The following is a 24606-nucleotide window of genomic DNA, read 5'->3' on the forward strand; positions in this document are numbered from 1 at the left end:
TCACTGTGATAGCGATTTTTTTGTACAACATTTCACTCCACAAGTGGAACAGGGATACCCAACTTCTACTTCCCTAGGTAGTTACTCAGCGAATGCTAAGGTTGATAGTGTTAACAATGCTCTAGTTATGTCCACTCAGTCGTGCTCACTAAGTACTGTACTTCGACTACGCTTGGTATGTTTATGGGGTGATCTTAATTGAAGAGGTACCTGAATGAAAATGGCAGAAATTGCTTTGATTGATTTCTTTTCTAAATAGGGAAATTTTGTGTTGATAGTCCACAGCTGTTGGATGTTGGATATTAATTAGTCACCATTTGAGGGCTTAATGCGTTGTTCTAATGCGGAGACTACCGTGCTCTCCCAACCTGAAGCTATCTATATTTGAAAAAAAAAATTTAAATTTTGAAAAAAATTGAATTAAAAAAAAGTCAAGAGCTAGTTATGGTGGATTTTTTTAGAATAACATTTGACATGACTTTGGGAGTGTACTGATAATGTAATCCTTAGAGCGTGAGTTTTAGGCATTTAGTAAATAGATTGATAGATAGCAAGGACTATCCTGAACTGCCACTCTCTCAGCACAATTGCTCCTCAATCCTCAATCAATACTTCAGTGATAATCGCTCAGACTCGGCGGGAGATCCTGAACATGAGTTCCCCATACACTCTCCTTGGGACCCAGCACAAGTTCAAGAATACCACCATCAGCGAAGAAGTCATGGGTGATCCAATTATTTGTCCACGGTTTGTCGTTCCACTTGGCACTCTGGATATAGATGGACTTATAACTAGGATCAAAATTGATGTTGCGGATAGTGGCAACTTTTCCGGTGAGGGCGTTTCGTATGCTGACTTCGTTGAAATAGGGCGGAGTGATCAGGTAAACGTCCTGGCCGGGCACTGGCCACAGACCCATCATGCTCAAAACAACAAATGAGCCCATGGCTCCGCTATCGTCGTTGCCGGCGATACCATTGACTGTCGTGTTGAATTGGGATGGAATGTAAAAGTGGCTCTGCTTTGCCGAGAGACCTGGCCGTCCCGAGTAGTGGAATTGATAAACGGGTAAGAAGGCCTGTTCATCTCCCACGTAGAGCAAACCAGAGTCATGAAGATAGCTTAGCCGAGAGGTGAAGGAGTTTGCACCGCCAAGTGTCTTGATAAGAGCGCCCATGTCGTGGGGGGCATAGCTGCAAGCAACGCGTTAGATTAGAAGCACAAAGCAGAAGTGAGCACCTACAAGGTATACATCCATGCACTACCTTCATAGGTCTCATGGCCATCAGGATTGAGGTAACATGAGGTAAAGTTCAAAAGAGGACTACAAAAAATCGGATCCTGATAGCCCCATGTGCCGTTCGTGTATCGAGGTTGTAGAAATCCGGTGAAGTTGGTGTCGACCCCCTTGATGCTTGACTTCTGGTCGGGCTTGAACATGTGAGCCCAGTTTTCAGACCGTTTCCTGTATTTCTCAAAGTCAGACTGGTGGCCCATACCCTGTGCCATCTCGGCAATACAAAAGTCATTATAGGCATATTCCACTGTCCTTGATATACTCCGAGTGTGTGTACCTTCACCATCGGGATCATAATCATCAAATGGAATATAGCCGAGATTTTTCCAGCTCCGCAAGCCACCACGGCCTTCTACATCCCAGTTTTGGGGCTCTTCTTCTGCATCTTTGACAACGGCTTCATATGCAGTATCCCAGTCAATACCCGGAACCTTCTTCAGGTACGCATCTGCCATGACCACATCTGCGTTGGACCCGCCTTGCGTGAATCCTTTGCACAGCGACATGCGACAGTCAGGTAAATACCCCTCGTGTCTATAAGTGTCGATCAAGCTGCGCATCATGAGAGATTGTGAGAAAGGATCAACCAGGGTCAGCAGTGGATGAATGCTGCGAAAAGAGTCCCATATGCTGAGCCATCTGGTTAGCATGTTAGTCATCTATTTCGAAGCGGGATTCGCTCACCAATAGTAGCTATCATAGTACGGCTCATCACTTTTCCAGACAGGGTTTTCACCAGTATAGTCCTGAGGGCTAATGAATGTCCGATATGCTCCACTCCAGAAAACCGTTTGTAGATCTGATGAAACTTCAGCAGCATTCACAGAGATAACGTCCATCTTCTTTCGCCAAGCAAATTCAGCAGCGGAAACGGTGCTCTCGAAGTCAAAGTCGGGTTGTTCTCGCTCCGCGTTTGAGCAAGCCTGCTGAACACTGATGAAGCTAACGCCAACGCGAGCAAGAATTCTGTTATCTTTGGGAGCGTGGAATCTGGTAAATGTACCTGCCGAGAGAGTGGACGATGCGTTAGACCCAAGTGTCAACGTTCGTCTGTCAATGTTTACTTGGTTTTTCTCCCAGGTGCCTGTGCCACGAAGCTTTGCTCCTTTGAAATCAACGCAGACATACGACTTGTAACTGCCAATACCAAAGCTCGGGCTGAAAGTGCCACTTGCCGTAATACGCCCAGTCGACTGATCCACATCGGCACTTCCACTTATTCGAGATTGCGGTAAATCCATCAAATCCAGAAGGACCACTGGACTGAGTGACTCCCCGGAGGTTTCACTGAACGTAAACCGATACAAAGCAGATCGATTTGTGGTCGTCATCTCCGCATGAACACCATTCGCCAATGAGATGCTGAAATACCCCGGGCGAGCTTCAGGTGACTTTTGTTCCCAGGCAGCTGCTCTGTCTGATTGTTGCCATTTGCACTGTTTAATATCATCATGCGGGCAATTTCCTTGCGCGAAAATGGGAAAATTTCCCATTGATGGAGACTTTGGAGCCAGTTAGATACATGACATGATCTTCAATACTCTGCAAGACTTACGCCGCCAGTCCCAGAGTCATGCATGTGTGAGAACCCGGTTACAACCTTCGTATCGTAAGCGAAGCCGGCTTGATTCTCACCTGTTGTATCCGCCACGGCTTTAGCCATACCTGCAATTATTAGCCTTGCTAGACAACACGAAGCAAGGTATGAATTACCAAACGGCAAAGTCGCGCCAGCAAATACATGGCCTGTAAGAGTTTTCAGCTTTCGGCGACGGAAAAGCTCGTCCTATTCAAGACAAACCTCCATTTGCGGTGCCAATCAACGGATCGACATATTTCAAGACGTCGAAATCATCTAAAGAGTCCTTTGTGGCTATCGCGTTGGAAGCATAGAGGGCTGTTACGATGCCACCGAGGAGCCCCATACGGAGGGAGGGATGATGTGATGGCATAATGGGTCTAGGGAGTATCCACGACCATACAAAAATATGATCCAATAGCTGTCCAGTTTAAAAGTGAGACTAGAAGAAGCGTTCCACTTCAACATTCAAGCTCCTTATCAAGGGATTGGCAAAACGTCGTGGGGAAAGCATTCCAACACAGATCGGCATGCGAACTGCCTTTCGAGGGAAATGAGGGAAAACGGGGAAACTGCCAGTCACATCCTTGGTATCCTTAGACTTTAGACCAATTGACAATATGCAGGAGCAATGCACCAATCCACATAGTATCAACCCTCGGCCAAGGTGGTGTCACATCTATTGTATCTGGTCCGGAAATACGGAGTACACTCTGCCACGCTCGTTTGCTCCCCACAGGAGGAGAGGTCAAGGAGCGAAAAGCGCGAAAATGCGCAAGGAAGATGCTTGAACAAGGCTCCAAGAAAAAAAATCCATGATGACCTGGTTCCTCTGACTGGCTGCCGATCGTTGAGGTGGAGGGGAGCCAATTACCCCGAGCTGCGGGGAACGGTGTCTCTCTAGACGATCCGTCCGTTCCGAGGGCCAACAAGTCGATACTAAGCCAGAGCCTTCATTTCATGTAACCTTCTTCCCGCCTTTTTGTGTCAGACTCATGGAGAGGGTGAAGATGATATGATCAACAGTATGATCGACCGGTCGGGAACCTTTCGGCGAAATTTGGGATTTCCAACATGCATCAGAAGGTCGAAAAATGATGATGTTGGGCAAATATCATGGCCATTCAAAGCGATCGTGTCGGATTAATCGAAAGCCCGAGACATTCAATGTTTGTTCTTTTGCTGCAGTTAAAACTCTTAATCATTACTTCCGTTTCCTTTATAAATAGAAGTCAAAAAAAAGCTTCGTGTAGCCAGGCACGGCCGGTCAGAACATGTCAATAGCAAGGCTATCCCAAGCCCTCCCCCTTTGCTCAGACGCCGGTCTTGAGCTGTTGCGTGAAGCTGTCGAAGGATTGGGAATGGCAGAGTCTCGGGGTGAGTGCCTGGAATCAAGATACGCTTTGATTTGTGCATTCTCGCACTGTAATCGCGAAAAGTCCTCTTGGATATTCACCTTGTCTCGTATTGATGCACGATTTGATTCAATCTCTTTTATCGCCATTCTCAGTTGATGCTTGAACTGTGACGATTGGGTATGGTGATCTGTCTCAGCATCTGGTAGCGCTAGATATTCCAGAAGCTGAGGGTACGTCTCTGCAACAGGAAAAACCTCAGCTGGCGTACCGCGAGAATAGGTTTCATCACCAAGGTTCAAATTAAGGGGATTCACCATTCGCGGGGCCGCCGAGGATATACGCCGTGATGTTGTTGGTGATAAATCGCCACGAATTGAATTGTTTCCAGATGACAGGTCTGAATAGCTGCTTGGAATTGTCCTGCCAGTATTTGGGACTGGGGATGGCACGGGAAACTGGGGTGGTGCCTGATCCCAAGCTCTTGCCCGGCACGACGGACAATGAAAGTTATCTGCAGAACGAACCACGTCCAATAGACATGCAGTATGATAGGATCTACAGCATGTCTGGCAACCAATCAGACTGTCAGGGAGACGACACTCCCAACAAACTATGTTATGAGGTTTTCCAGCATCTGCGATATTTAGTTAGCAGATATCACCGGTCAATTTGATTTGGTAGCACACCAATCCATTCGTGATACACGCGAATTTGTTCAGGGCCTGAAAGAACAGGCTGTGTTGAAGATATTGAGCCCCATCGTATCTGGTTGTGATCTTCAATAGACCGGACCAATGGAGTAGATGAGTCATATTCGCTATCAACGAGAATTGATGGTCTCCGAAGCATGATGGGGTTTTTGTAGAAGTGAAGTAAATGACGACAGGAAGTACAAGGGAAAATGAACCAAACTCCGAGTTCCAAGCGAGAAATTCCCGGGCTTATATAATCACTCCTTAAGCCCGCCTTGCACGCATCTTGCATCGTTCATTCTAGATTTCCTGCCCTCCAATTGCATCTTCCCTCGATCTGTTTTCGAGATGTGAAGTAACTGTGTGTACAAAAAAAGACGCAAAGTGGTACTTTTCCTATAACCTCAAAAACCGAGCACTAAGCCCTGGAGATCACGACACTGGCACAAAACCCACAATGCCTGGGGTGCCATCTAACAAGGCTTGCGAGCGTTGCAAAAAGAGGCATCTCAAAGTTGGTTTGACATCATTCGAACAAGAATTTGCAGATCATCGCTAACATGTGGCAGTGTGATGAGACTCGCCCTCATTGTCAGCGGTGCACCACTGCAGGGGCAGAATGCCCGGGGTATGTTCAAACCCGCAAATTCATCGACCAAGGAGCCACAGTAAGGCGCCGCTATGCTCCATATCAGGAGCCTCATTCAAAACCAGGCCCTGCATTCAATTCAAGCAAAGTAGGTCAAACTACCAATTTATGATTCTACTCCGGGCACTCGTGCTTCGCGATAGGTCCCCGCAAAGCTGATATCAAACCCAACGCAGCCAAAAAGCTCACGAGTAGGACGTGATGAGCAGATTTTGCAATGGAGCCACAATCAAGAGAAAGACAATCCAGTTTTTCATTTTCATGTGGGGGAGACAAGGTTAGACTCAAGTAACCCGGTGATAATAGAGATGCCTGGTCCTTCTAGCCGCTCAGAGGTTACTATGGGGAGTAGCCAGCAAACAACTATGCATGCCCCAGAAAGCCCGGCTATCTCTATTCCCAACTCCAACTCTGGGATCGAGGAAGGCAGCGGATCTACAAGAAACACGATTTATAACTCGACTTCACCAGCTGCGGCCCCAGGAGGATTCCCGACTTTTGATAACCCCTACAACCCAATTCCATATAAACACCCCGATCACCAAAGGGTCATCTCCGAAAGCTCATCACATCGAAGTGAAAAAGATGAATTCCAAGATATCTTCTCTGAGCTCATGACTGGAACTGAACATGAGATTGCGTTCCTCACTCGACATTACTCGGAGATTATAGGCCCATGGTACGTACAATAGATGTTTCTCTCTGCTTGTACAATGTATTGATAATGCAACTAGGTTGGATTTGTCGGATTCTCGGAACTTCTTCACTGTCCATGCACCTATTCGAGCCATCAACAATCTGTCCGTGAAGTATGCCATTGCAGCACTAGCAGCCAAACACCTAGCTCGTTTGAAAGGGATTAAGGCTTCCACGGGGGGAATTTTCACGAGCCCTGCGACTACGGAAACCTACCCAAATTCAAGTCAAGTTGACTGGTTTCTCAAGGCTGCCAATTACTATTACCTAGCAGCTTCGGATTTGAATAACATGACGTCTGATGGCTATACCACTGTGTCCAGCTCAGCTATTTTGGAATCCCCCTTTGAGATCGTTGGTCGATGGATCAGCTCTGGTCAGACTCAAGCGAGCATGAAGCCCGGGAGCGAAGATCCAAGCGACGTGGCAGTCATTCGAAAGACAGAGGAGCTTTTGGCGGCTGCTACGCTTCTTACCATGTGCAGACTTTTAGATATGCCCGGGGACGAGTGGCACATGTAAGACATCCTCATTGGCGATTTTTTTTACTACTAACACTTAGACCCAGGCAACTTGCTCGTATTCGTCCTTTGTTTGAGTCTATTCTCAGTTTACACTCGGCAACATCCGCCCTGTTTTCTCACGGCATTCAGGCTGCATTCTGGAATTTCGCTCGCCAAGACTATCTCGGTTCTTATTTAACCCGATCACCTACACACTTCGACCCAGAAAACCTGGCACTCTGGCGGGCAGCAGGAATTTCAATTAATGACCAGAAAGAGTTTCATCTTATCCGAAATGGGTCAACTCTATCACAGGAAGATCAGGCTGCTAATGGCTTGATCTGGCTTGTCACGAAAGTCATCAACTTTCTTGCCAGGTCTAAACAATTACAGCTCGCGCAATGGACAGGGTCTTCGCCGGGAGCTTCACCTGAAATCCAAGGTACAACACCAAACACCGCTCAACTACCATATCCGGACACAGATACCTGGCTCAAACTATCTTTCGAGTTTCAAACATGGTTTGAAAATGTGCCTGAAACGTTCCGTTCTTCTGTGCGGATCGAACGCCCCAAGGATAAATCAAAGACTGCCGAGGGGAGTTATTTGCCATTCCCAGAAATATTTTATAGTTTGACAGCTTGTGCTGCTGCCATGCAACATTACCATTTCGGGCGCATCGCATTGTTACTCAATCGCCCGGCAGACGTGATCAGTGCACCATCTACAGCCTTTGACCGCTTACAAGGGTACCGGGAAGTCACGAAAGAGGTCGAGTTTCGCTCCCGTGAAGTCGGCGGCATTGCATTGGGCCGCCCCCAGGGTGGGGTTCGCATATTCATGGTTCCGCTTCTTGTAGCTGTTGGACAGTGTCTTGAAAATTACGAGGAACATCAGATTATTGTTGATCTGCTACGGGGTGTCGAAGCTGACTTGGGATGGACCACTGAATATGCCATTCGGAAACTCCACGACTATTGGAATCAATAATTTTTTCTTGATTTCTGTTTCTACGTCGGGAGAGGCCATGGACTACACTGTGTCTAAATTTCTATATACCTTATATGCTTAATTCCAAATATTCTTTTGAGCAAAGTGCACTGATTAGTTGATGAAAATTATCGCCTCTTGTGCTTCAACGGGAATGATTTCCGAGGTTTTGGCTATGACGCTTGATGGGATGATGGTATTCTTCCATCACGTATACTTAGCGTGTGATAGTAACTTCATTCCAAAATTTCTGAAAGCAAGTCCATTGTAGCATTGTAACATTGTGTCAAAATTGAAATAAAGACAATTTTCTAGTCTAGCAGTGATAAGGGACTAACAGAAACAGAGATCAACGCGAATAATTTCTCCATAAAACCAATGGGAAACTTTTTAATGCAACCGGTTCTTATATCCTGTATCAACGAGGCATACTCTTTCTTTCCATCGCTCTGATTCAAATCCCAACCCAACCCTCGGCGTAGCTAGAGACATATGCCATCCTCATGTTTCAAAATGCGGTTATTCTGAGGAACTTGACAGATCTTCAACCGGATCTAGTTCTGGTCTCTTCTGATGAACGTTCAGAGAGATATCTTTCAACGGGATCTGGGTCACCGGAACCACAGGAAGAAACCCTTCGGCCAGCTTTCTTTCTGTCGGAGGCCAAGGTCTGCGCGAATGGTGACAGTTCCCGAATCCTAGGGCCTTTCCAATAGAATATGTATATTGGAATGGTGAAGAGAATCGCCATAAATCCCAAGAAGGTGGAAGGCCATTCAAGGTGGTGTGTCGTACCCATGTGTGTGTACACTTTATTTCGCGGTCAGGGGATATTCTATTGTAGGATTGTGGTTACTCACTGGGCACTGAATACATCGCTGCAATGCCGGCCAAAAAATCACGCGCGAATCCGTTTCCCCCTGTGGCGGAGGCTGAATATGGACCATACGCGGCAATCATGTAGTCAATTGTGGCCATGTAGATAGCGTACTTGATCAACAGAATACCATATCAGTCTTGTATTATTGTAGTAAGGGACAGAGATGTTATTCCCTCATCACTCACATTGGCAATGGCAATCAAGGCCGAGAATATCATAGGTGCAATCCAATGGACATGAGGTGGACCCAGACTTGTCCACGCAAATCCAAATAGGCCGATTGTCAAGAGAGGAGCCACTGTAGCGAGTTAGTAATGAGAGAAAAAATGAAGGAAAGTCTGAAGATAAGTACCCCATAGCAACCAGTAAAGACGAGCTTCTGGCTGAAGAGCATCTGGGTCTTTCTCTCTAATTTTGCGATGTTTATGAATCCATGGAACAAACGAAAAATAGGCAATGAAATAGCCCACCAGAAGTCTGTCAAATCATCAGAACCAGCCTGAATTCAAAGTCGTGCGTACTCACGGGAGGAATGAAAGTCCAGTTGTAATTGTAGTGAAGTGCCATTGCTTGTATACCGGCGTGTAAGATTGGAGGAAAGTGAAGATGAGAGAATCGCTGAAGCCGCTGAGCAGAGATAGGCATAGGACGATAGGCTCACGCATGAACATAACAAACGGTCGTATCCAAACCATGAACACCCAGCGGAAGGACATGCGAGTTTTCTTCAGCTCGTCGCCACTCCACACCATATCCCCATTTTTCCGCCTCCGCCTAGCCTCTCTCGTGATAAGAATACTGCACCTGGTCTCGGGAATGAAGAAGTGCAATATCTGTACAAAGCCTCCAAGAATAAGCTGTAGCCAGAAGTTCCAATGCCAGCTCAGGAAGGTTGCCACAAAGCCCCCAACGACTGGGGCAATGACCGAGCCTGCCACAGAGGATAGCACAATGAAAGCCACAGCATATTGTTGATCCTCTGGCTCCCACATGTCTGCTACCATGCCGAGTGTTACAGAGCCCCCCGCGGAGGATAAACCACCGAGAATACGGCAGATAACAATGGTGCCAAAGTTGGGAGCCAGAGCGCAGGGGATTTGCCAAATATTGACGAAGAACAAACTGAGCTGCATGATTGGCCATCGACCAAACTCTTCGCTGAAAGGTGCCCAAAACTCACAGCCAAATGCATAGGCAACGAGAAATCCCATCTGACCAATACGTGCGGCCTGCTCTGAGATGCTGAAGTGTTTCGCGTACAGGGTGATGCTGCTGGCATAGAAACTAGCATTGAAGTTCATGGATGTTTGGACAGCAAAGATGACGGAGAGGATACTCCATTTCTTCCACCAGGGATAGGAATATCCTAACTTGTCGTAACACTCCCATTCTTTCAACTCATCTCTGGCCTGCCCATCGACAGCTCCATCTGCACCCTCTTTCTTTCGGCGGCTGGGCCTAGTAGTACCCCCAGGAGAACGGATTTCACCATCAGTGTCATCTTGCTTCTCCGCATCTCTATCTGCCTGATCTTGATTGGAGAATGGGTCTTCGTGGTGACTCATTGTAGTGAGGTATTCGACAAAAATGACTCGAGAGCTGCCAGCAGAATAGAACTCAAAAGAACAAGAGCCGCCATTCTGAATATCAGGCATAAACCGGGGCCCCAGGCCTAGTTAAATGCTTTTTGGGGTTGTCTAGAGAAGTGTCAAGGGTCTATTACATCGACTCTGTACATAAACTATCGATGTTTCCGATTGGCCCGGGTGACCAACACATTCTGGCTCGACCAAGCTTTACCAAGCTTCTTCGCGTGTTTCGTGGTGTGGAGGTGACATCCGGGGATCATGACTCTATCGATCATCATTGGGCTCAGCGATATCCTCCACACTCTAGGGGTTTGAGGATGAGGCCCCAGCCGACAGGCCGCAATTCTAATCCGGCAACGCAGACATTTTGGGTCCAGCCTCTTGAAACTTTTGAAGAGAAGGAGCTAACAAGTGAAATGGCTCGGAACATCCTCCGGCGTAGTACTACATATTCCTAATGAGGGCAACAAGAGGGCCAGTCGATGGCGAAGCCGGGATAAAGATCATAAATTACAATGGAAGAAAGAAAGGTTTACAGAGAAAGGCTCTGGTAAATATAGCCAAGGTAGACACGCATCCATAGTCTCAAAGAAGTAAAATTGGAGCATACTACTACACACTCAACTTCCAAGATTACCTAGATCATGTCCGCCACTCTTAGTCCCAAAAATAGTCAGGTCTCTCAATGCGGAATGGCACCAAGCGGCCTCCAAACTCGGCACAATGCCGTTGAGAATTTGCCGAATGGTCTTCAAAATAAGCCATTAAGACAGAGACATCGGGAGTATGAGAATAGCAAAAAAAAGCTGAAGGTGCTTAGCGCAATGAATCTGAAGGACTAGGAGCCCTACGGAGCAGAGATGGAGGCTATTTGCATGCCACTTTGACCGGAGCCCTGCTACTGGTTGACCTCGAAATGCGATAGACACATCAGGCTAATGGGCACAGGGCTATTCTTACCATTGGTAGCTGATCACCTTGCTTTCCCGGTCGAGTTCTGCCCCTGCAGAGGTCTAATTTTTCATCTTGTACTTGAATAACAGGGGGCCCCAACCTGACCACACGATGAGAGTAAGACTGGCAAACTCTCTGGGAATCGCCTTCGACTCTCTAAGCGACTTCGTGTAAAGTCAAGCTTTAGGGATAAGTAAAAACTTTTATGCCCATCAGATTGTGGGGGAGCGAGTATGCACAATGGTATGACCATGTGCCAACGTACCAATATGGCTGCGTATTGGAAATTACCACATCCAGTGTCAGACAATGTTGTAGGCTACGCAAAAACTAAGGCTTTTATCATGGTCTAGTAAAATGCCCTGTGCACAAAAAGGTCAAAAACAAAATGCTCACACTCGGAGTCGAACCGAGGATCTCATGATTACTAGTCATGCGCTTTACCACTAAGCCATGCGAGCTGATTGGTGGACTCTTTTCCCAGTGTGGCCTTACATATCACAAAAAGAAGAGGATCTCACTATTTCTCCATAGCCTCGATAGCTCTGTCTCTGGTTGTAGCACGCACTAGGCGAGGGAAAGAACGCGATTCGGACGGGGTGCTTAGAGTGGAGTCTCTAGAATTGAAGGAATATTAGTAAGGAGGAAATTGGCAAGCTTTCAATGATTATAAGATATTTGGGTCGTCGGGTATTAAATAGATGTCTCTTGATCAGATGCCTGCAATGAGGACTTGAGAAACACTCCAGCTAGTTGCATGTTATGAACTAGATTACGAATGGCAAGCTTTGGTATTCGAACTGAGCTGATTATCATCCACTCGAACACATCGGCAGGTGTAAACGACATTCGCTCTTCTGATATCACCATAGAGGAAACCAGTATTTTTCATACTGAAACTTCCTTTCGAAGTCGCAAGGGACCTGTCTTCTACCTCCTAGCACTAGTTTAAAGAAATATGCCGACGTTCTCAGTCTGTTCAAACTGCTATTGTATTCGATCTATCGCTAAAGCCGACACCGACCCAAACAACAAAATTTAAGTGATACTGTTTCCGGGGGACTTGAAGGCTATATGCCGCACATATCCCTAAAAATGTAGCATTCAAGAGATTGTGTCCGAAGAGCTCGACTCAGATATCACGGATGAAAATGATGATGACGACGACCAAACAAGTCCAAACCGTTAGCGCTTGGCAAATTTACCAAGGCCATCATTGAAGAGATCTGCCCGCTAAAAAATTGAGGGTGCTCTCAATGATGCGCTGACCCAAACGCGAAGGAAGATTCAAAAAAGCCTCAATCAGAGTAGTTGAGCATGTTCATAATTATAGTAATATCAGTTCCAGCAGAAACTGACTAAGCTTAGATTGGTCAATATCGGAAGCCCTAAAAGAGATGAAGGTACGGAGATTTATCTCCACGTCACCAAGACAGATATTCTGTTCCATTGGTATGTAAGAGAGATGATGTTCAGTCTACAAATGAAGCTGTAGATGAAACTGGAGATCTCTGGATGCGTTGTAGAAGAGAGAAGCTATCTACAGGTTTAGCTAGACTAAGTACTAGGAGCAAACAAAGAAATCATGTGACTTCTAACAGTGTGTTAAATTTCTAAAAAGTACCAAGGCTGTGGGGAAACACATATAGTAATGCCCCGATTTTGAGAAGTGGCCATTTTGGGGGTAGTGATAATACGCATTACTGGTAGGGACATATCCGTACACACGCTAGACACATAAACATGACTAACCTTCAGCCAGAGACACATCTCATTCATCTATTCCATCATTCCACGTCAAGTACCATATGGCTCTCGAGAGTAAATTCCTGGTCAGCTTCGAAAACAGCTCTGATTTTGTTTGCTGGGTAAGTTTTCATGATTGAAGAGTCCTAGATACGGGGAAAGAAAGTTGATAGAAGGCTGCATCTCATGGATCTACCCGGTCACCAATCCACCTACAGCGAGGCTACTGGGCGAAACTTCTGCTAGCTTCAACTTCACCGCCAGAAGATCTCATCTGGCTGTTCAAGAAGGGCTTAATCTTTCATTGGCTGGTCTTCTGTTCCTAGCCGGAAGCTTTGTCATCCCGATGTTCATGCGGCAAAATTCTCGGATCGCATCTTGAGAGTTGGTAAGATCAACGATACTCTAGGTCTGACAAGAAAGCTAATCGACCTTTTTCCATGCGAGCTAGAATCGTTTGCGCTGTAGAGTCAGTAGGGTTGGAGCTAAACAATGCGGTTAACATGGTCTGCCTCTTACTTATGGTTTGGATTACATGCCCGGATATGGGTGCATCAAAGAGCCGGCTGTGAAACTTGGTAGATTCTGTTAAATCCATGGTTAGGGCAATACAGCCAGGAGAGTCCCTAAAGCATCAATTCATAAACTTCGAGACTAGATTGAAAATAAATGAACGACAGATCATCGTGATGCCTCGTAGTTCAATGCGCCATTATGGTACTAAGAAGACAATATCAGAAAATCGCTGGACTGACTCATCGGCTTCTAGGTCAAAATCCTAGCTCTCATTTGCTCAGTTGTTAGTCGCTTGGTCTCCCATCTGGAAAGCGGACCGAGAGCGCAAATTCGCTCCAGGCCTGCGAATTTAACGCACCACAAATTCAACCTGTGTCCACAGTGTTACTGTTGGAAGGTCGCGTGACCACCACTGTTTGCTCCCAGTACTTAGTCTCAGTCATAGCATGTAGATGGTTTCTCTCTCTCTCAACGCATCAAGAGATTTCCAGTTACATCTACATTCATCGTGGATCTCTAGTATCTCTAACAGTTACGTAGATTATGCATTTATGGCCGCGAGTGTTTTCTGCCTAAGGCGACATGCCCGGAGACCGATTAGGGCAAGTTCCATCATCACTTCGAGCCCAATGTGACCATAACTTCGCCTCTTCTTTAATCAGAAAATGGATCTTCTGTATCTTTTTACTACATACGCGGCTGAGTTCTGCTAGGGAGGGAATCATATCGTTAGCCTGGGCTTTAGGAACAAAACCGCTCAAACGGAGAACCTCTTCCCAAGGTTGACAAGATCAACATTCCTGTCAGTTTTACCCTTGGTGATAAGTATAGTTACGAAGCTACCAAATATGAGACAGATGAATGGCTGTTTGAGAATGAAGCTAAATCAAAAAGGGAGAGGAGAAAGTTTATAGACGGGCTCATGGGTTCTGTATGCGGGCTGACATGCAAGTGCAATTATATTGTAAGCAGCATTCTTCCACTTTATCCAAAGCATCCTCTTAAGGCAGTCCGTCAGAACAAGACACAAAAAAGAAAATTACACTTAACCGACGGGACTTGGGGTCGTAAGTGAAAACAATACCACCAAGCCACGCGAGTGGCTTGTAAATTGGACACAAAGCTTTTTGTGGAAAAAAAAAGAAGAAGATGCTCACACTCGGAGTCGAACCGAGGATCTCATGATTACTAGTCATGCGCTTTACCACTAAGCCATGCGAGCCGTTGCGTGGACAAAAATTCCGAACTCTGCGGTTATACGCCTATCTTTGTGAACGATCAAAATTCGTGTCCGTCCATGCAAAAAAAATCAGTTACCTTCGGCTCATGAAGCCTCGTTGAAGATGGAAAGCCGAAAGCTCTAGCACCTCCATATGGAAGAGCTATCTGTCCAAATCTGTGCATTTGTATTTATGTCACCTCAACATATCTATCACTATGCATCTAGATTTGAACTTGATAGAGATGGTGTACTGGCTACAAAGGAAGTTGTAGATGTAACTGGAAAATCTCTTAATGCGTGGAGAGAGAGAAACTATTTACAGGCACTAGCCAGACTAAAGTACTGGAACAAACAGAGAATTCACATGACTTCCAACATAACATTTGTGTTCTTGACACAAGTTGTCTGTGGTTGCTAAATCCTATAATTTTTTGGCACGCGCAAACCAAACTGGCGTGAGATAATTAAAGGCACAATCCATTCCACCAATTAGCTCGCATGGCTTAGTGGTAAAGCGCATGACTAGTAATCATGAGATCCTCGGTTCGACTCCGAGTGTGAGCACTTTCTTTTTGGCCTTGGAAAAGAAGATAGTCGTTTGCTTAATAAAGCTAGCAATGTGATTTTTCTTCATAAACAGTCTATCAACTGTATATATATTTGCAATTCGATTTTTTGCTTCCATTTAACAGAGGGTTTGAATACTTTTTTTAAAAAAAGGTATAGGCCAATTAGTTTGTGATTTCTTTTGTGATTTATCCTATATACAATCCGTTGTGTAACGGATAAAGGTTCTTATAATGACGTGTTTCACCAGTGAGCTACACACACCATCGAGCTACGCACCCTACCTAAAACGCGTCCAGGAACTAGATCTTACTAAGTTTAACCACCCACTATACCACCAATTCGTACTCAATCTTCTCAAGATTCAATAGAGAGAGGGTAGTGTTACCAGCCAGTTCTTTAAACAAAAGAGTGCATTTCAACGAGAATACTAAGTACAGAGAGAGAAGAAGAAAGAAAGAAAGAAACCTGCGAGACAGGAACCTTTTATGGGGTCCTGTCACGATCCAACAATCAAACAATACAAACCTCGTCAAGACGGAAACTTCCGGCAGAAATCCTCCCAGATCGTCACACACATTACCTATCTCTAGAGTAGGTATAGCAGTTTCGAATATAAGTCACGTTTACAGTTCTCTTCAATCATAGCAGCCTCTTCAGCAAGCTATATAAACTCAGCTAGGAAATCGGTAAAGCTATCCTTCAGTTTTATCATTAACTTATGGTATATAGTGTAAGCTTTAGCACGTCGATTCGGGTTCGCAAAAATAGTCTTTAGATAGACGATTATATCTTCGGCGTCTATATGTAGATTACTAGAATCAAAACTTATTCGAGGAGCAATATATAGCTAAGCCTTTCCTTCGCAACGACTCTGTCACGGTGCGAACCGTGACACTCTTCAAAATTCTTTTTTTTTTAATACGAAAGGCGGTAAACGAAACCCTTCTATTAGATTTCTCTAACTTCAGAGTTGAGTATAATGGCTAAAACGGTCCTTGTTTTCACATGTCTGCTCGCATGGCTTAGTGGTAAAGCGCATGACTAGTAATCATGAGATCCTCGGTTCGACTCCGAGTGTGAGCATTTTTGGCTCTTTTTTGCACAGTTTGTCCAGTTTATCACCCTCTCTTAGACAGAGTACTGTCCATGTGGATCTGGCAAGATCACGCTAGTTTTTGCTAGCGCGGTGTATTGCACATAACCGTGCCAAGCGCCCAACCACCCATCCTGGGTAGTTGGTGCGCCCCACCAAACGCAAAATTTTCAATTTATTATCACTTTTGTACCTATTTTACACCACACCACGATGTCAGACCGAACCAAAAAAAATGGAAACCCAAATCCAGCCTGCATTCAAAGCCTTCTCCCAGGCTAACAAGCCTCACATCGCCCAACTAGCGCGGGAATTTGACGTACCATACTGTCAGGGTGCGGGCTGGCAGGACGGTATGATAGGAGATGACTGGCAGGGACAGGTCGTAACAGATCAGATTCACATTGACAGGCAGGTACAGGCAGGGGCAGGCTAATATACAAGACGTAGCTCGAAGAGCTACAATAGGATCTAGAACTGAAGTTCAAGATAAACAGGTCGGAGATCACGTGCCGTGATCTTCCTCTAACTAAGCATCACGGTTCGCACCGTGACAGTACCCCCTCCCTTAGAGCCGAGCTCCGTCGAGGCGAGGCTTGTGCGGGTATCTTCGGTGGAAGTTCCGTACGATCTCGCGGGCGTGGTCCAGGTATTCAGCAGGCTCTTCAGTGGGTTCGTCGTAACCAATCCATTTGACGGTGTACTTCAGACGCGGGCCTCCTCGGCCTCGTCGTTCCCAGCGGGAATCTAGGATGTCTTCAACTTCCCATTCTTCCAGTCCTTCGACTTCGACAGGCGGTGCGGGTTCAGTAACTTGTCCATTTACCGGGTTCGTGGCGGCAGGCTGTAGCAGGCTGACGTTAAACACAGGGTGGATCTTCATACTAGCAGGCAGTTCGAGCTTGTAAGCGTGTGCACTTATAGCTTCTAGGACCTTAAAGGGGCCTAGGTTCTTCCAGTCCAGTTTCTTCTGCGGGCGGAGGGTTCGGATATTCCTGGCGTTCAGCCAGACCAGTTGTCCAGGACGGTATCGGCGGGCAGGGGCGCGGTGACGGTTCGTTTGTTCTTCGTATCGGGCTTGTGCGGACAGTATCTCGGCGCGGACGTACTCAGTCAGTTCTTGCATTCGTGTAGCGAACTTTTCCGCGTCTCGGGTCGCAGGGTGACTGGCAGGCTGGGATGGTTCGAACCCGATGCGGGGGTGGAACCCATAGTTCGCGTAGAACGGAGAAACTCGGGTGCTCTCGGAGTAATGAGAGTTTGCAGTGAATTCGGCCAGCGGGAGCCATTCAGACCAGTCATCCTGTAAGTAGGACACATACGCTCGGAGGTATTGTTCCAGTACGGCGTTCGCGCGTTCAGTCTGGCCATCAGTTTCCGGGTGATAAGCGGTTGACAGCAGGTTGGTGATTCGCAGGCGCTTTGTCAGGTGTTTCCAGAATTGGGCCACGAACTGGGGTCCTCGGTCAGATACAACGGTATTCGGCAGGCCGTGCAGTTTCCAGACATGACCGGTGTACAGGCGGGCGACTTCTTCAGCGTTGCAGGTTCCCTTGCAGTGTATGAAGTGCTTCATCTTGGTCAGACGGTCTACCACGACTAGGATGGCGTCGTAACCGTAGCTCAGGGGCAGGTGCGTGATGAAGTCCATGCTGATATCTTGCCAGGCTCTCTCAGGTACGGGCAGTTGTCTCAGGATCCCTTGACGGACTTCTCGGGCGGGGGTGATACGGCGGCAGGTATGGCAGTTCTTGGTCCAGTCGCTCACGTACTGGTATACTCTAGGCCAGTAGTATTCTCGGGACAGCAGTTCATAGGTCTTCGACCGGCCAGGGTGTCCCACGGTGGGCTTGTCATGACACAGGCGCAGTATTTCAGCTTTCAGTTCATCGTTGTCAGGGACGTACAAGCGGTTCCGGTAGTAGAGGTAGTTGCCTCTTCGTTCGCAGTCGGCAAGTGTAATCTCAGGGTGACGGCTAGCGTTCTTGTCTAACGCTTCCAGGATAGATTGTACTACTTTATCTTGGTTGTAGGCTTCCAGCAGTAAATCCTTGATCGTAGATGGTGGTTCGGGCAGGTTGTTCTCGATGAATCGGACTCTTGTTTCAGGAGCAGCGGTGATGGGCGGATCGGCAATGTCGGGCGGAACGGTGATAGTAGGCGGGACTTCAGCGGTAGCAGGCGGTTCTTCTGGCAGGTCTGGCAGTTCAGGTGGAGTGGTTGTAGTGACTCCGTTTCTCTGTCGTGTTGTGACGTTTATCTGTAGGTTTTCTTTCTTCAGAACAGTCTGGCTCTGATGCGCTAAGCGCTCATCCCCCTCTTTAGGGATATCCTCTGACCTCCTGGTCAGGGCGTCGGGCTTTGCACCTTGTTTTCCGGGACGGTACGTGATCTTGAAGTTAAACCGGGACAGGAATTCAGACCATCGGGCTTGGCGGCGGTTCAGGAGTTTCGTTGTCGTGAAATATTCCAGATTGCGGTGGTCAGTTATGACCTTCACGGGCGAGGGTGTGCCCTCCAGTTCGGGACGCCACTCTTCGAAGCAGCGGATTATGGCTAGCAGTTCTTTATCGTATATCTCATAGTTACACTCGGCGGCGGAGTGTTTTTTCGAGAAAAATGCGATAGGGTGCAGTATTCCAGCGTCATCGTACTGAGACAGTACACCGGCAGAGACAAAATCAGACGCGTCTGTTTCCAGGACTATCTCCTTGGACCAGTCAAACGCTTTCAGAACCGGGGCAGATGTAAACGCCTTCTTCAAGGCTTCGAAGCTCAGCTGGCAGACAGGTGTCCATTCGAAACGGACGTCTTTCTTCGTGAGTCTCACGAGCGGGGCGATGACTTTCGAGAAGTCTCTGATAAAGCGGCGGTAGAAGTTGCCGAAACCAATAAAGGCTTGCACATCAGTCAGACAGGTCGGTGTTTTCCAGCTCACGATCGTTTCGATCTTGTCGGGGTCCATACGGATACCATCTTCACCGATGATAATACCAAGGAACTTCGTCTCGGACACACAGAATTCGCATTTCGATAGTTTTGCGAACAGGCCTGCCTCTCGGAGGCGCTGGAGGACTTTTCGTACATGTTCTATGTGTTCCGCACGCGTGCGGCTGTAAATCAGGATATCGTCCAGGTAAGCAGTACAGAAACAGTCCAGGTACTCTCGTAACGTGTCGTTGATAAATCGTTGGAAGGATGCGGGGGCTCCAGTTAAACCAAATGGCATCACCAATGATTCGAACAGTCCTAATCTCGTACGGAAGGCAGTCAGGTATTCTTGTCCCTTCGCAATTCGCAGATTGTTGAAGGCGGAGATGATATCAATCTTCGTAAAGAACTTCATCCCTTTCAGGTTATTCAGGGTTTCCTTGGTCAGCGGCAACGGGTAACGGTCCTTAACAGTGATTGCGTTCAGTGCACGGTAATCCACGCAGAAGCGGAGACCTCCGCCGGGTTTCTTCACGAACAGAACAGGCGAGGCAGCGGGCGAGGAGCTGGGCCGAATGAACCCTTTCCTCAGGTTATCTTCGATCCAGTCTTTCAGGACCTCGAGCTCATTTCGGGACATGGGATAGAGGGGCCCAAAAGGTAAGGGTTTGTCCTCTTGTAAGACCATCTTGTGGTCGTATGATCGGTGGGGTGGCAAGCGCTCGGCTTCCTTGGGTGAGAACACTTCGGCGAAGTCTCTAAACTCTTCAGGCAGTGCAGACACGGGGTCAGGTTCAGTGTCGGTCTTGGGGTTCAGTGCAGTCTCGATGTCCGCGGTTGTAATTGCGAACATGCTGTATTTCTTTCTTGCATACGCAGCACACGCAGCTAGCGATACGGCTGCAATGTCTCGTTTCTCGAGACCAGTTGGTCGTGCAGGCAGGTTCCTCGGACGGGACTTTACAGGTAGCAGGCGGTTCTTCAGTGGTAGCAGGCGGATCTTCAGTGGTAGCAGGCGGTTCTTCAGCGGTAGCAGGCGGTTCTTCGGTGGTAGCAGGCGGTTCTTCAGCGGTAGCAGGCGGTTCTTCAGCGGTAGCAGGCGGTTCTTCGGTGGTAGCAGGCGGTTCTTCAGCGGTAGCAGGCGGTTCTTCAGCGGTAGCAGGCGGTTCTTCGGTGGTAGCAGGCGGTTCTTCAGTGGTAGCAGGCGGTTCTTCAGCGGTAGCAGGCGGTTCTTCAGTGGTAGCAGGCGGTTCTTCAGTGGTAGCGGTCTGCTCAGGACCGGGTCTACCAGAGTTCAGTTCGGGGGCTTTCGGGGCGGTTCAGACATTTTCAGACAGTCAACTCCTAGGGGTAGGAGCTACGTAGTGTCAGGGTGCGGGCTGGCAGGACGGTATGATAGGAGATGACTGGCAGGGACAGGTCGTAACAGATCAGATTCACATTGACAGGCAGGTACAGGCAGGGGCAGGCTAATATACAAGACGTAGCTCGAAGAGCTACAACAGGATCTAGAACTGAAGTTCAAGATAAACAGGTCGGAGATCACGTGTCGTGATCTTCCTTTTACTAAGCATTACGCTTCACACCGTGACATGACTAACTTTAAAACGCTAATTATCCGGAAGGCCGTTGAACTATCATTTAATAAAAACTTTACCTTTAAAAATCATGTATAGAGGAAGCGCCTATCTAGAAGCATTCGTATATTTAACCACTATCACCTATTCACAGTTTCTAGGTTATAAAACCGGCCTCCGAACGTAGTATTCACTCCTTATAATAACCTTCGTAGTTATAGTTAGGCCTATTGCGCAACCAGTCTCGTCAAAGTTATGGATATCGTTTATTAGTGAGTTTAGCCACGTTATAACTAAATCACATGATATATACCGAGTTACTCCAAATCAGGTAGCGAATCACGTGCTGAATATACTATTGATTGCATCAGGTACTAAACTAGGCGCTAAGCTAGCTATTTAACTTGTTACGAAACTAGATACGAAATTATATGCTAACCTAGTTACTTAATGCTAAAATCGATACTAGCATCGATACTAAGCTAGATGCGAAAATATATATGAAACTAGCTACGAAACTAGATTCTAAATAAAACCCCACCACCTGTCACGGTGTGAACCGTAATGCTTAGTAAAAGGAAGATCACGACACGTGATCTCCGACCTGTTTATCTTGAACTTCAGTTCTAGATCCTGTTGTAGCTCTTCGAGCTACGTCTTGTATATTAGCCTGCCCCTGCCTGTACCTGCCTGTCAATGTGAATCTGATCTGTTACGACCTGTCCCTGCCAGTCATCTCCTATCATACCGTCCTGCCAGCCCGCACCCTGACACCACCCCCACGCGAAGCAGCCCTTTATCAGATTTGCACCCAGTTGTACGGGCTCCCAACTATATTGTGGGTGTTAAAAACCAGGGCATCAAGTTAGAGAGATTCTGATTTCCCTAAAATTAATATAATGAGGTTATGGTGGAAATACATGAATTTGAATATAGTGTATTAAATTTAGTGGACCACTCGGCAGTGAAATACGTTGGATGTAAACCTCCCCGTTTCATCTCTCTCGGTTAGTACACAACGTAAAAATTTCATGTGTGAGCTAGTCACTCTAACACGTAAAGTGTGTGCGATAAGTTACAAATTGTAACTTATAATTTGATCTCTTGAGAGGGTTGTATAGGGGTTTCCATCTAGCCTGGGATTTGAGAATGTTTATTCTCTTGGTAATACAGCCTTTTGGTTTTATAGGAATTGACATACCGTGTTTTAAACCCCTATCGATAGCGATTTGCTGAGTTACATCGAAATCAAACCATAACGTGGTTGTTGAGACACAAGAATAACCATGTGTGATGTCCAAGACTAGTGCTTTTTACCAATCAACACGCATAATCATGTGCAAGTTTAACTTATTAAAGATTCGTTGATGCCTCTTTAGCTCAGTGGTAGAGCGTATCACTCGTAAGTAATCTCATTACTGAAATGATAATGTCGTCGGATCAATCCCGACAGGAGGCATTCTTTTTTCACACCTTCTTTTTGGTTCTCACTATTAATATAACTTGGTTCATTCTTTGGGACACGTGAATGTGAAACGCAAAGCCAAGTTTTCTACAGATCAATTTCATACAACATGTGTTATTTTCTCCTAGACACACTATGATACATGGTGTTATGTCTGTTTGTAAATTGAAAAATGTACAATACGGACATTACACTAAGCAGTATGTAACAAAGGGATTTCCTGAAGATTCTTTAGATCTTTCACAAGAAAATGAATTGCAAAACTCTCTAGTCTCTTCATTTCCTCCCTGTGTGTTCATCTACCCCTCATTAACTAATGGGAATTTATATTGAGAGAATCAGAAAGAAGAAGAAGCTTCAAAGAGCGGTGTTAGGACTGAACACTGGATTCTCCCATGTTCCATTTGACTAAATGAAGCCTGAATGGAAATTTCATCCTGCGATACAGAATACTTCATTTTGGTTGGCAAATATATGTCGGAGGCGTCAAACCATATTGACGCTGCTAATCTTGATTCCGTGGGAGCTTTTGGCGTATACAAGAAAAAAAAATCCAGGGTTCAGGGTTGAAAAGATCCAAAGCTTGCTGTTTTGATCGGGAGTTTCATAGGATTCGCCAGCAATGGTCTTACTTCGGATGGGATCCTCATCAAGGCGTTCGAGAACCTGAGATGTGTTTGCCAGAAGTTTTTCCATATGTTTTGATTTCGATTACGGCAATTTCATAACTTCATTTATATATCAGTGTAAGTTGGACTGGAAAGTGAATACAGCCATCCCTTGCTCGGCGGGTGTTCAACTGATTGATCGATGCATAGGTGATCATGGTCTTCATGGGATACACTACGGCAGACATCCAAGTTGCAGCCCTTCTGGATATGACCAGCACAGATGCGGTTGACAGCTACAAGTCCGTGGCCGGCTCGATTTTCGTGTCTGTCACTGTTATCAAGAATGTCTGATGCTAAAGCTTTCGCAAATCCCTCACCTCGTGGTTGATAACCAAAAGTCCAAGCTAACCATGTTAAATAAATCATCGATAGCATTGTGGTGTTTCTAGGCACCCATTCTACGTATGTAGTAAGTCGGTCAAGTCTTCGGTCTATAAGATGCAATAGCCGTATCAATATTTGCAATGTGGAGTCAAACTTGGTTGAAAGAAAAGAATCTTAAATGGCTTTTGATGCTATTATAGCTGGTATCACTGTAAAATTCGAATGCAACGCCCGCTTTTAAAACACTCAATCATCATCTTCGTCGGGGTCGTAGAGATCAAGGTCCAGCATCGCCTTGGGTTTTGGTTTCGGTGCCAATGCTGAAGCATGCGCCCGCAACATTCCGGCGGCGGATGATCCAGCTTGAACTGCAGCCTTCGCAGCCTCACCCGCCTGTTTCGTGCTTTCCGCGGGTTCCACCGGTGCTGGCGGTTCTGCGGCCCCAAGACCCTCAGCTTCGCGTAATAACCGCTCCACTTCCTTTTCGGGGTCGTTGCTAGCAGTAAGCTGGATTTGACCCATCAAGCCCATCCGGATCCGTTCCTCCATCGGGTAGGGCAGCATGTAGACCTGGCGCGTAACATTCGCGGACTCGTCCAACCACTGCGTTGCGTTTTTGGTGACAGACGCTACTGGCTCGGCGCCCTCTGTTGGTTGTTTTCCATCTGTTCCTGTCATCGTCACATCTTTGTCGGCGAGGGCATTTCCTTGTTCCTGCCGTTCCAACGCGCCCGTTGCAGCATCGGCTGCTGCTTCGTGGTTGTATTTGCTGATGCGACGCGCGAAATCCAAGAGCAACTTATAGTCAATCTCTTTGATTCCCCGTAGCAATGGTTTCTTTCCCCCAAGGTCGTCATCGGAGTCAGAATCGAAATCGCTGTCGCTATCACCGTTGTCTCCACAGGCTGTGCGGATCTCTTTCTCGAATCCTTCGATATCCCTGACGATACCCTTGACTCGGTCCTCCAATTGCTGTGCCTCGTTTCGCAGTCGAAGGATCCTTGCGTGGTTTTCTTGGTGCTGTCGAAGGGTTTCAATGGCGGAGGTTAGTGCATCGTCCGCAACGAGCAGGGCGACAGCTGCTGCAGGGGCTCCCGCAGCAGTGGGGGAGGTTGTGAGGCTAGTCAAAAGAGCATTGAGTTTGGATTCGACATCAGTCAGGGCAGACTGGACAAGTGCGTTCATTGTTGGGTTGTGCTCTTTGGACAATAGTTCGCGCGTGGAAATGAACGGATCGAGCTCCGAGGGCAGGTCACGTGGGTTGGAATATCTTAGATAAACGCGAGGATCGCAATAATCACACA

The 24606-nt window shown here is 46.8% G+C and overlaps 6 protein-coding genes and 5 non-coding genes across 11 annotated transcripts; 4 read left to right on the top strand and 7 right to left on the bottom strand.

The window, feature by feature from the left end:
* Positions 1 to 613: 613 nt before the first annotated feature.
* Pdw03_1181 (putative Alpha-1,2-mannosidase) lies at positions 614 to 3249 on the bottom strand (the record flags this gene model as incomplete). Its single annotated transcript, XM_066099833.1, has 6 exons — positions 614 to 1193; positions 1244 to 1927; positions 1982 to 2799; positions 2853 to 2962; positions 3011 to 3043; positions 3099 to 3249. 6 exons carry the CDS (start codon positions 3247 to 3249, stop codon positions 614 to 616), a joined length of 2376 nt encoding a protein of 791 aa, XP_065957560.1.
* Positions 3250 to 4143: 894 nt separating this feature from the next.
* Pdw03_1182 (uncharacterized protein) lies at positions 4144 to 5083 on the bottom strand (the record flags this gene model as incomplete). Its single annotated transcript, XM_066099834.1, has 5 exons — positions 4144 to 4472; positions 4549 to 4701; positions 4759 to 4789; positions 4846 to 4868; positions 4921 to 5083. The coding sequence occupies 5 exons, from the start codon at positions 5081 to 5083 to the stop codon at positions 4144 to 4146; spliced, it is 699 nt and encodes a 232-aa protein (XP_065957561.1).
* A 300-nt stretch (positions 5084 to 5383) lies between these two features.
* Positions 5384 to 7764, top strand: Pdw03_1183 (Fungal transcriptional regulatory protein, N-terminal; the record flags this gene model as incomplete). Its single annotated transcript, XM_014679432.2, has 5 exons — positions 5384 to 5440; positions 5496 to 5663; positions 5752 to 6254; positions 6310 to 6789; positions 6840 to 7764. 5 exons carry the CDS (start codon positions 5384 to 5386, stop codon positions 7762 to 7764), a joined length of 2133 nt encoding a protein of 710 aa, XP_014534918.2.
* An 852-nt stretch (positions 7765 to 8616) lies between these two features.
* Pdw03_1184 (Sucrose/H+ symporter, plant) lies at positions 8617 to 10209 on the bottom strand (the record flags this gene model as incomplete). The annotated part of the gene is made up of 4 exons (XM_014679433.2): positions 8617 to 8754; positions 8830 to 8942; positions 8997 to 9121; positions 9170 to 10209. The coding sequence occupies 4 exons, from the start codon at positions 10207 to 10209 to the stop codon at positions 8617 to 8619; spliced, it is 1416 nt and encodes a 471-aa protein (XP_014534919.2).
* A 1367-nt stretch (positions 10210 to 11576) lies between these two features.
* On the bottom strand, positions 11577 to 11648 carry Pdw03_tRNA137. The gene has a single exon. It is a non-coding gene; the product is annotated as a tRNA-Thr (tRNA).
* Positions 11649 to 14599: 2951 nt separating this feature from the next.
* Pdw03_tRNA136 lies at positions 14600 to 14671 on the bottom strand. The gene has a single exon. It is a non-coding gene; the product is annotated as a tRNA-Thr (tRNA).
* A 492-nt stretch (positions 14672 to 15163) lies between these two features.
* Pdw03_tRNA132 lies at positions 15164 to 15235 on the top strand. The gene has a single exon. It is a non-coding gene; the product is annotated as a tRNA-Thr (tRNA).
* A 1017-nt stretch (positions 15236 to 16252) lies between these two features.
* Pdw03_tRNA133 lies at positions 16253 to 16324 on the top strand. Its single transcript has one exon. It is a non-coding gene; the product is annotated as a tRNA-Thr (tRNA).
* A 3735-nt stretch (positions 16325 to 20059) lies between these two features.
* On the bottom strand, positions 20060 to 20859 carry Pdw03_1185 (Allantoate permease; the record flags this gene model as incomplete). Its single annotated transcript, XM_066099835.1, has 2 exons — positions 20060 to 20549; positions 20852 to 20859. 2 exons carry the CDS (start codon positions 20857 to 20859, stop codon positions 20060 to 20062), a joined length of 498 nt encoding a protein of 165 aa, XP_065957562.1.
* A 1352-nt stretch (positions 20860 to 22211) lies between these two features.
* On the top strand, positions 22212 to 22301 carry Pdw03_tRNA134. Its single transcript has one exon. It is a non-coding gene; the product is annotated as a tRNA-Thr (tRNA).
* A 1247-nt stretch (positions 22302 to 23548) lies between these two features.
* Positions 23549 to 24487, bottom strand: Pdw03_1186 (Mediator of RNA polymerase II transcription subunit; the record flags this gene model as incomplete). The annotated part of the gene is made up of 1 exon (XM_014679434.1): positions 23549 to 24487. The coding sequence occupies one exon, from the start codon at positions 24485 to 24487 to the stop codon at positions 23549 to 23551; it is 939 nt and encodes a 312-aa protein (XP_014534920.1).
* Positions 24488 to 24606: the final 119 nt, after the last annotated feature.

This window comes from Penicillium digitatum, chromosome 4 (assembly GCF_016767815.1).
Source record: "Penicillium digitatum chromosome 4, complete sequence".
NCBI lineage: Eukaryota > Fungi > Ascomycota > Eurotiomycetes > Eurotiales > Aspergillaceae > Penicillium > Penicillium digitatum.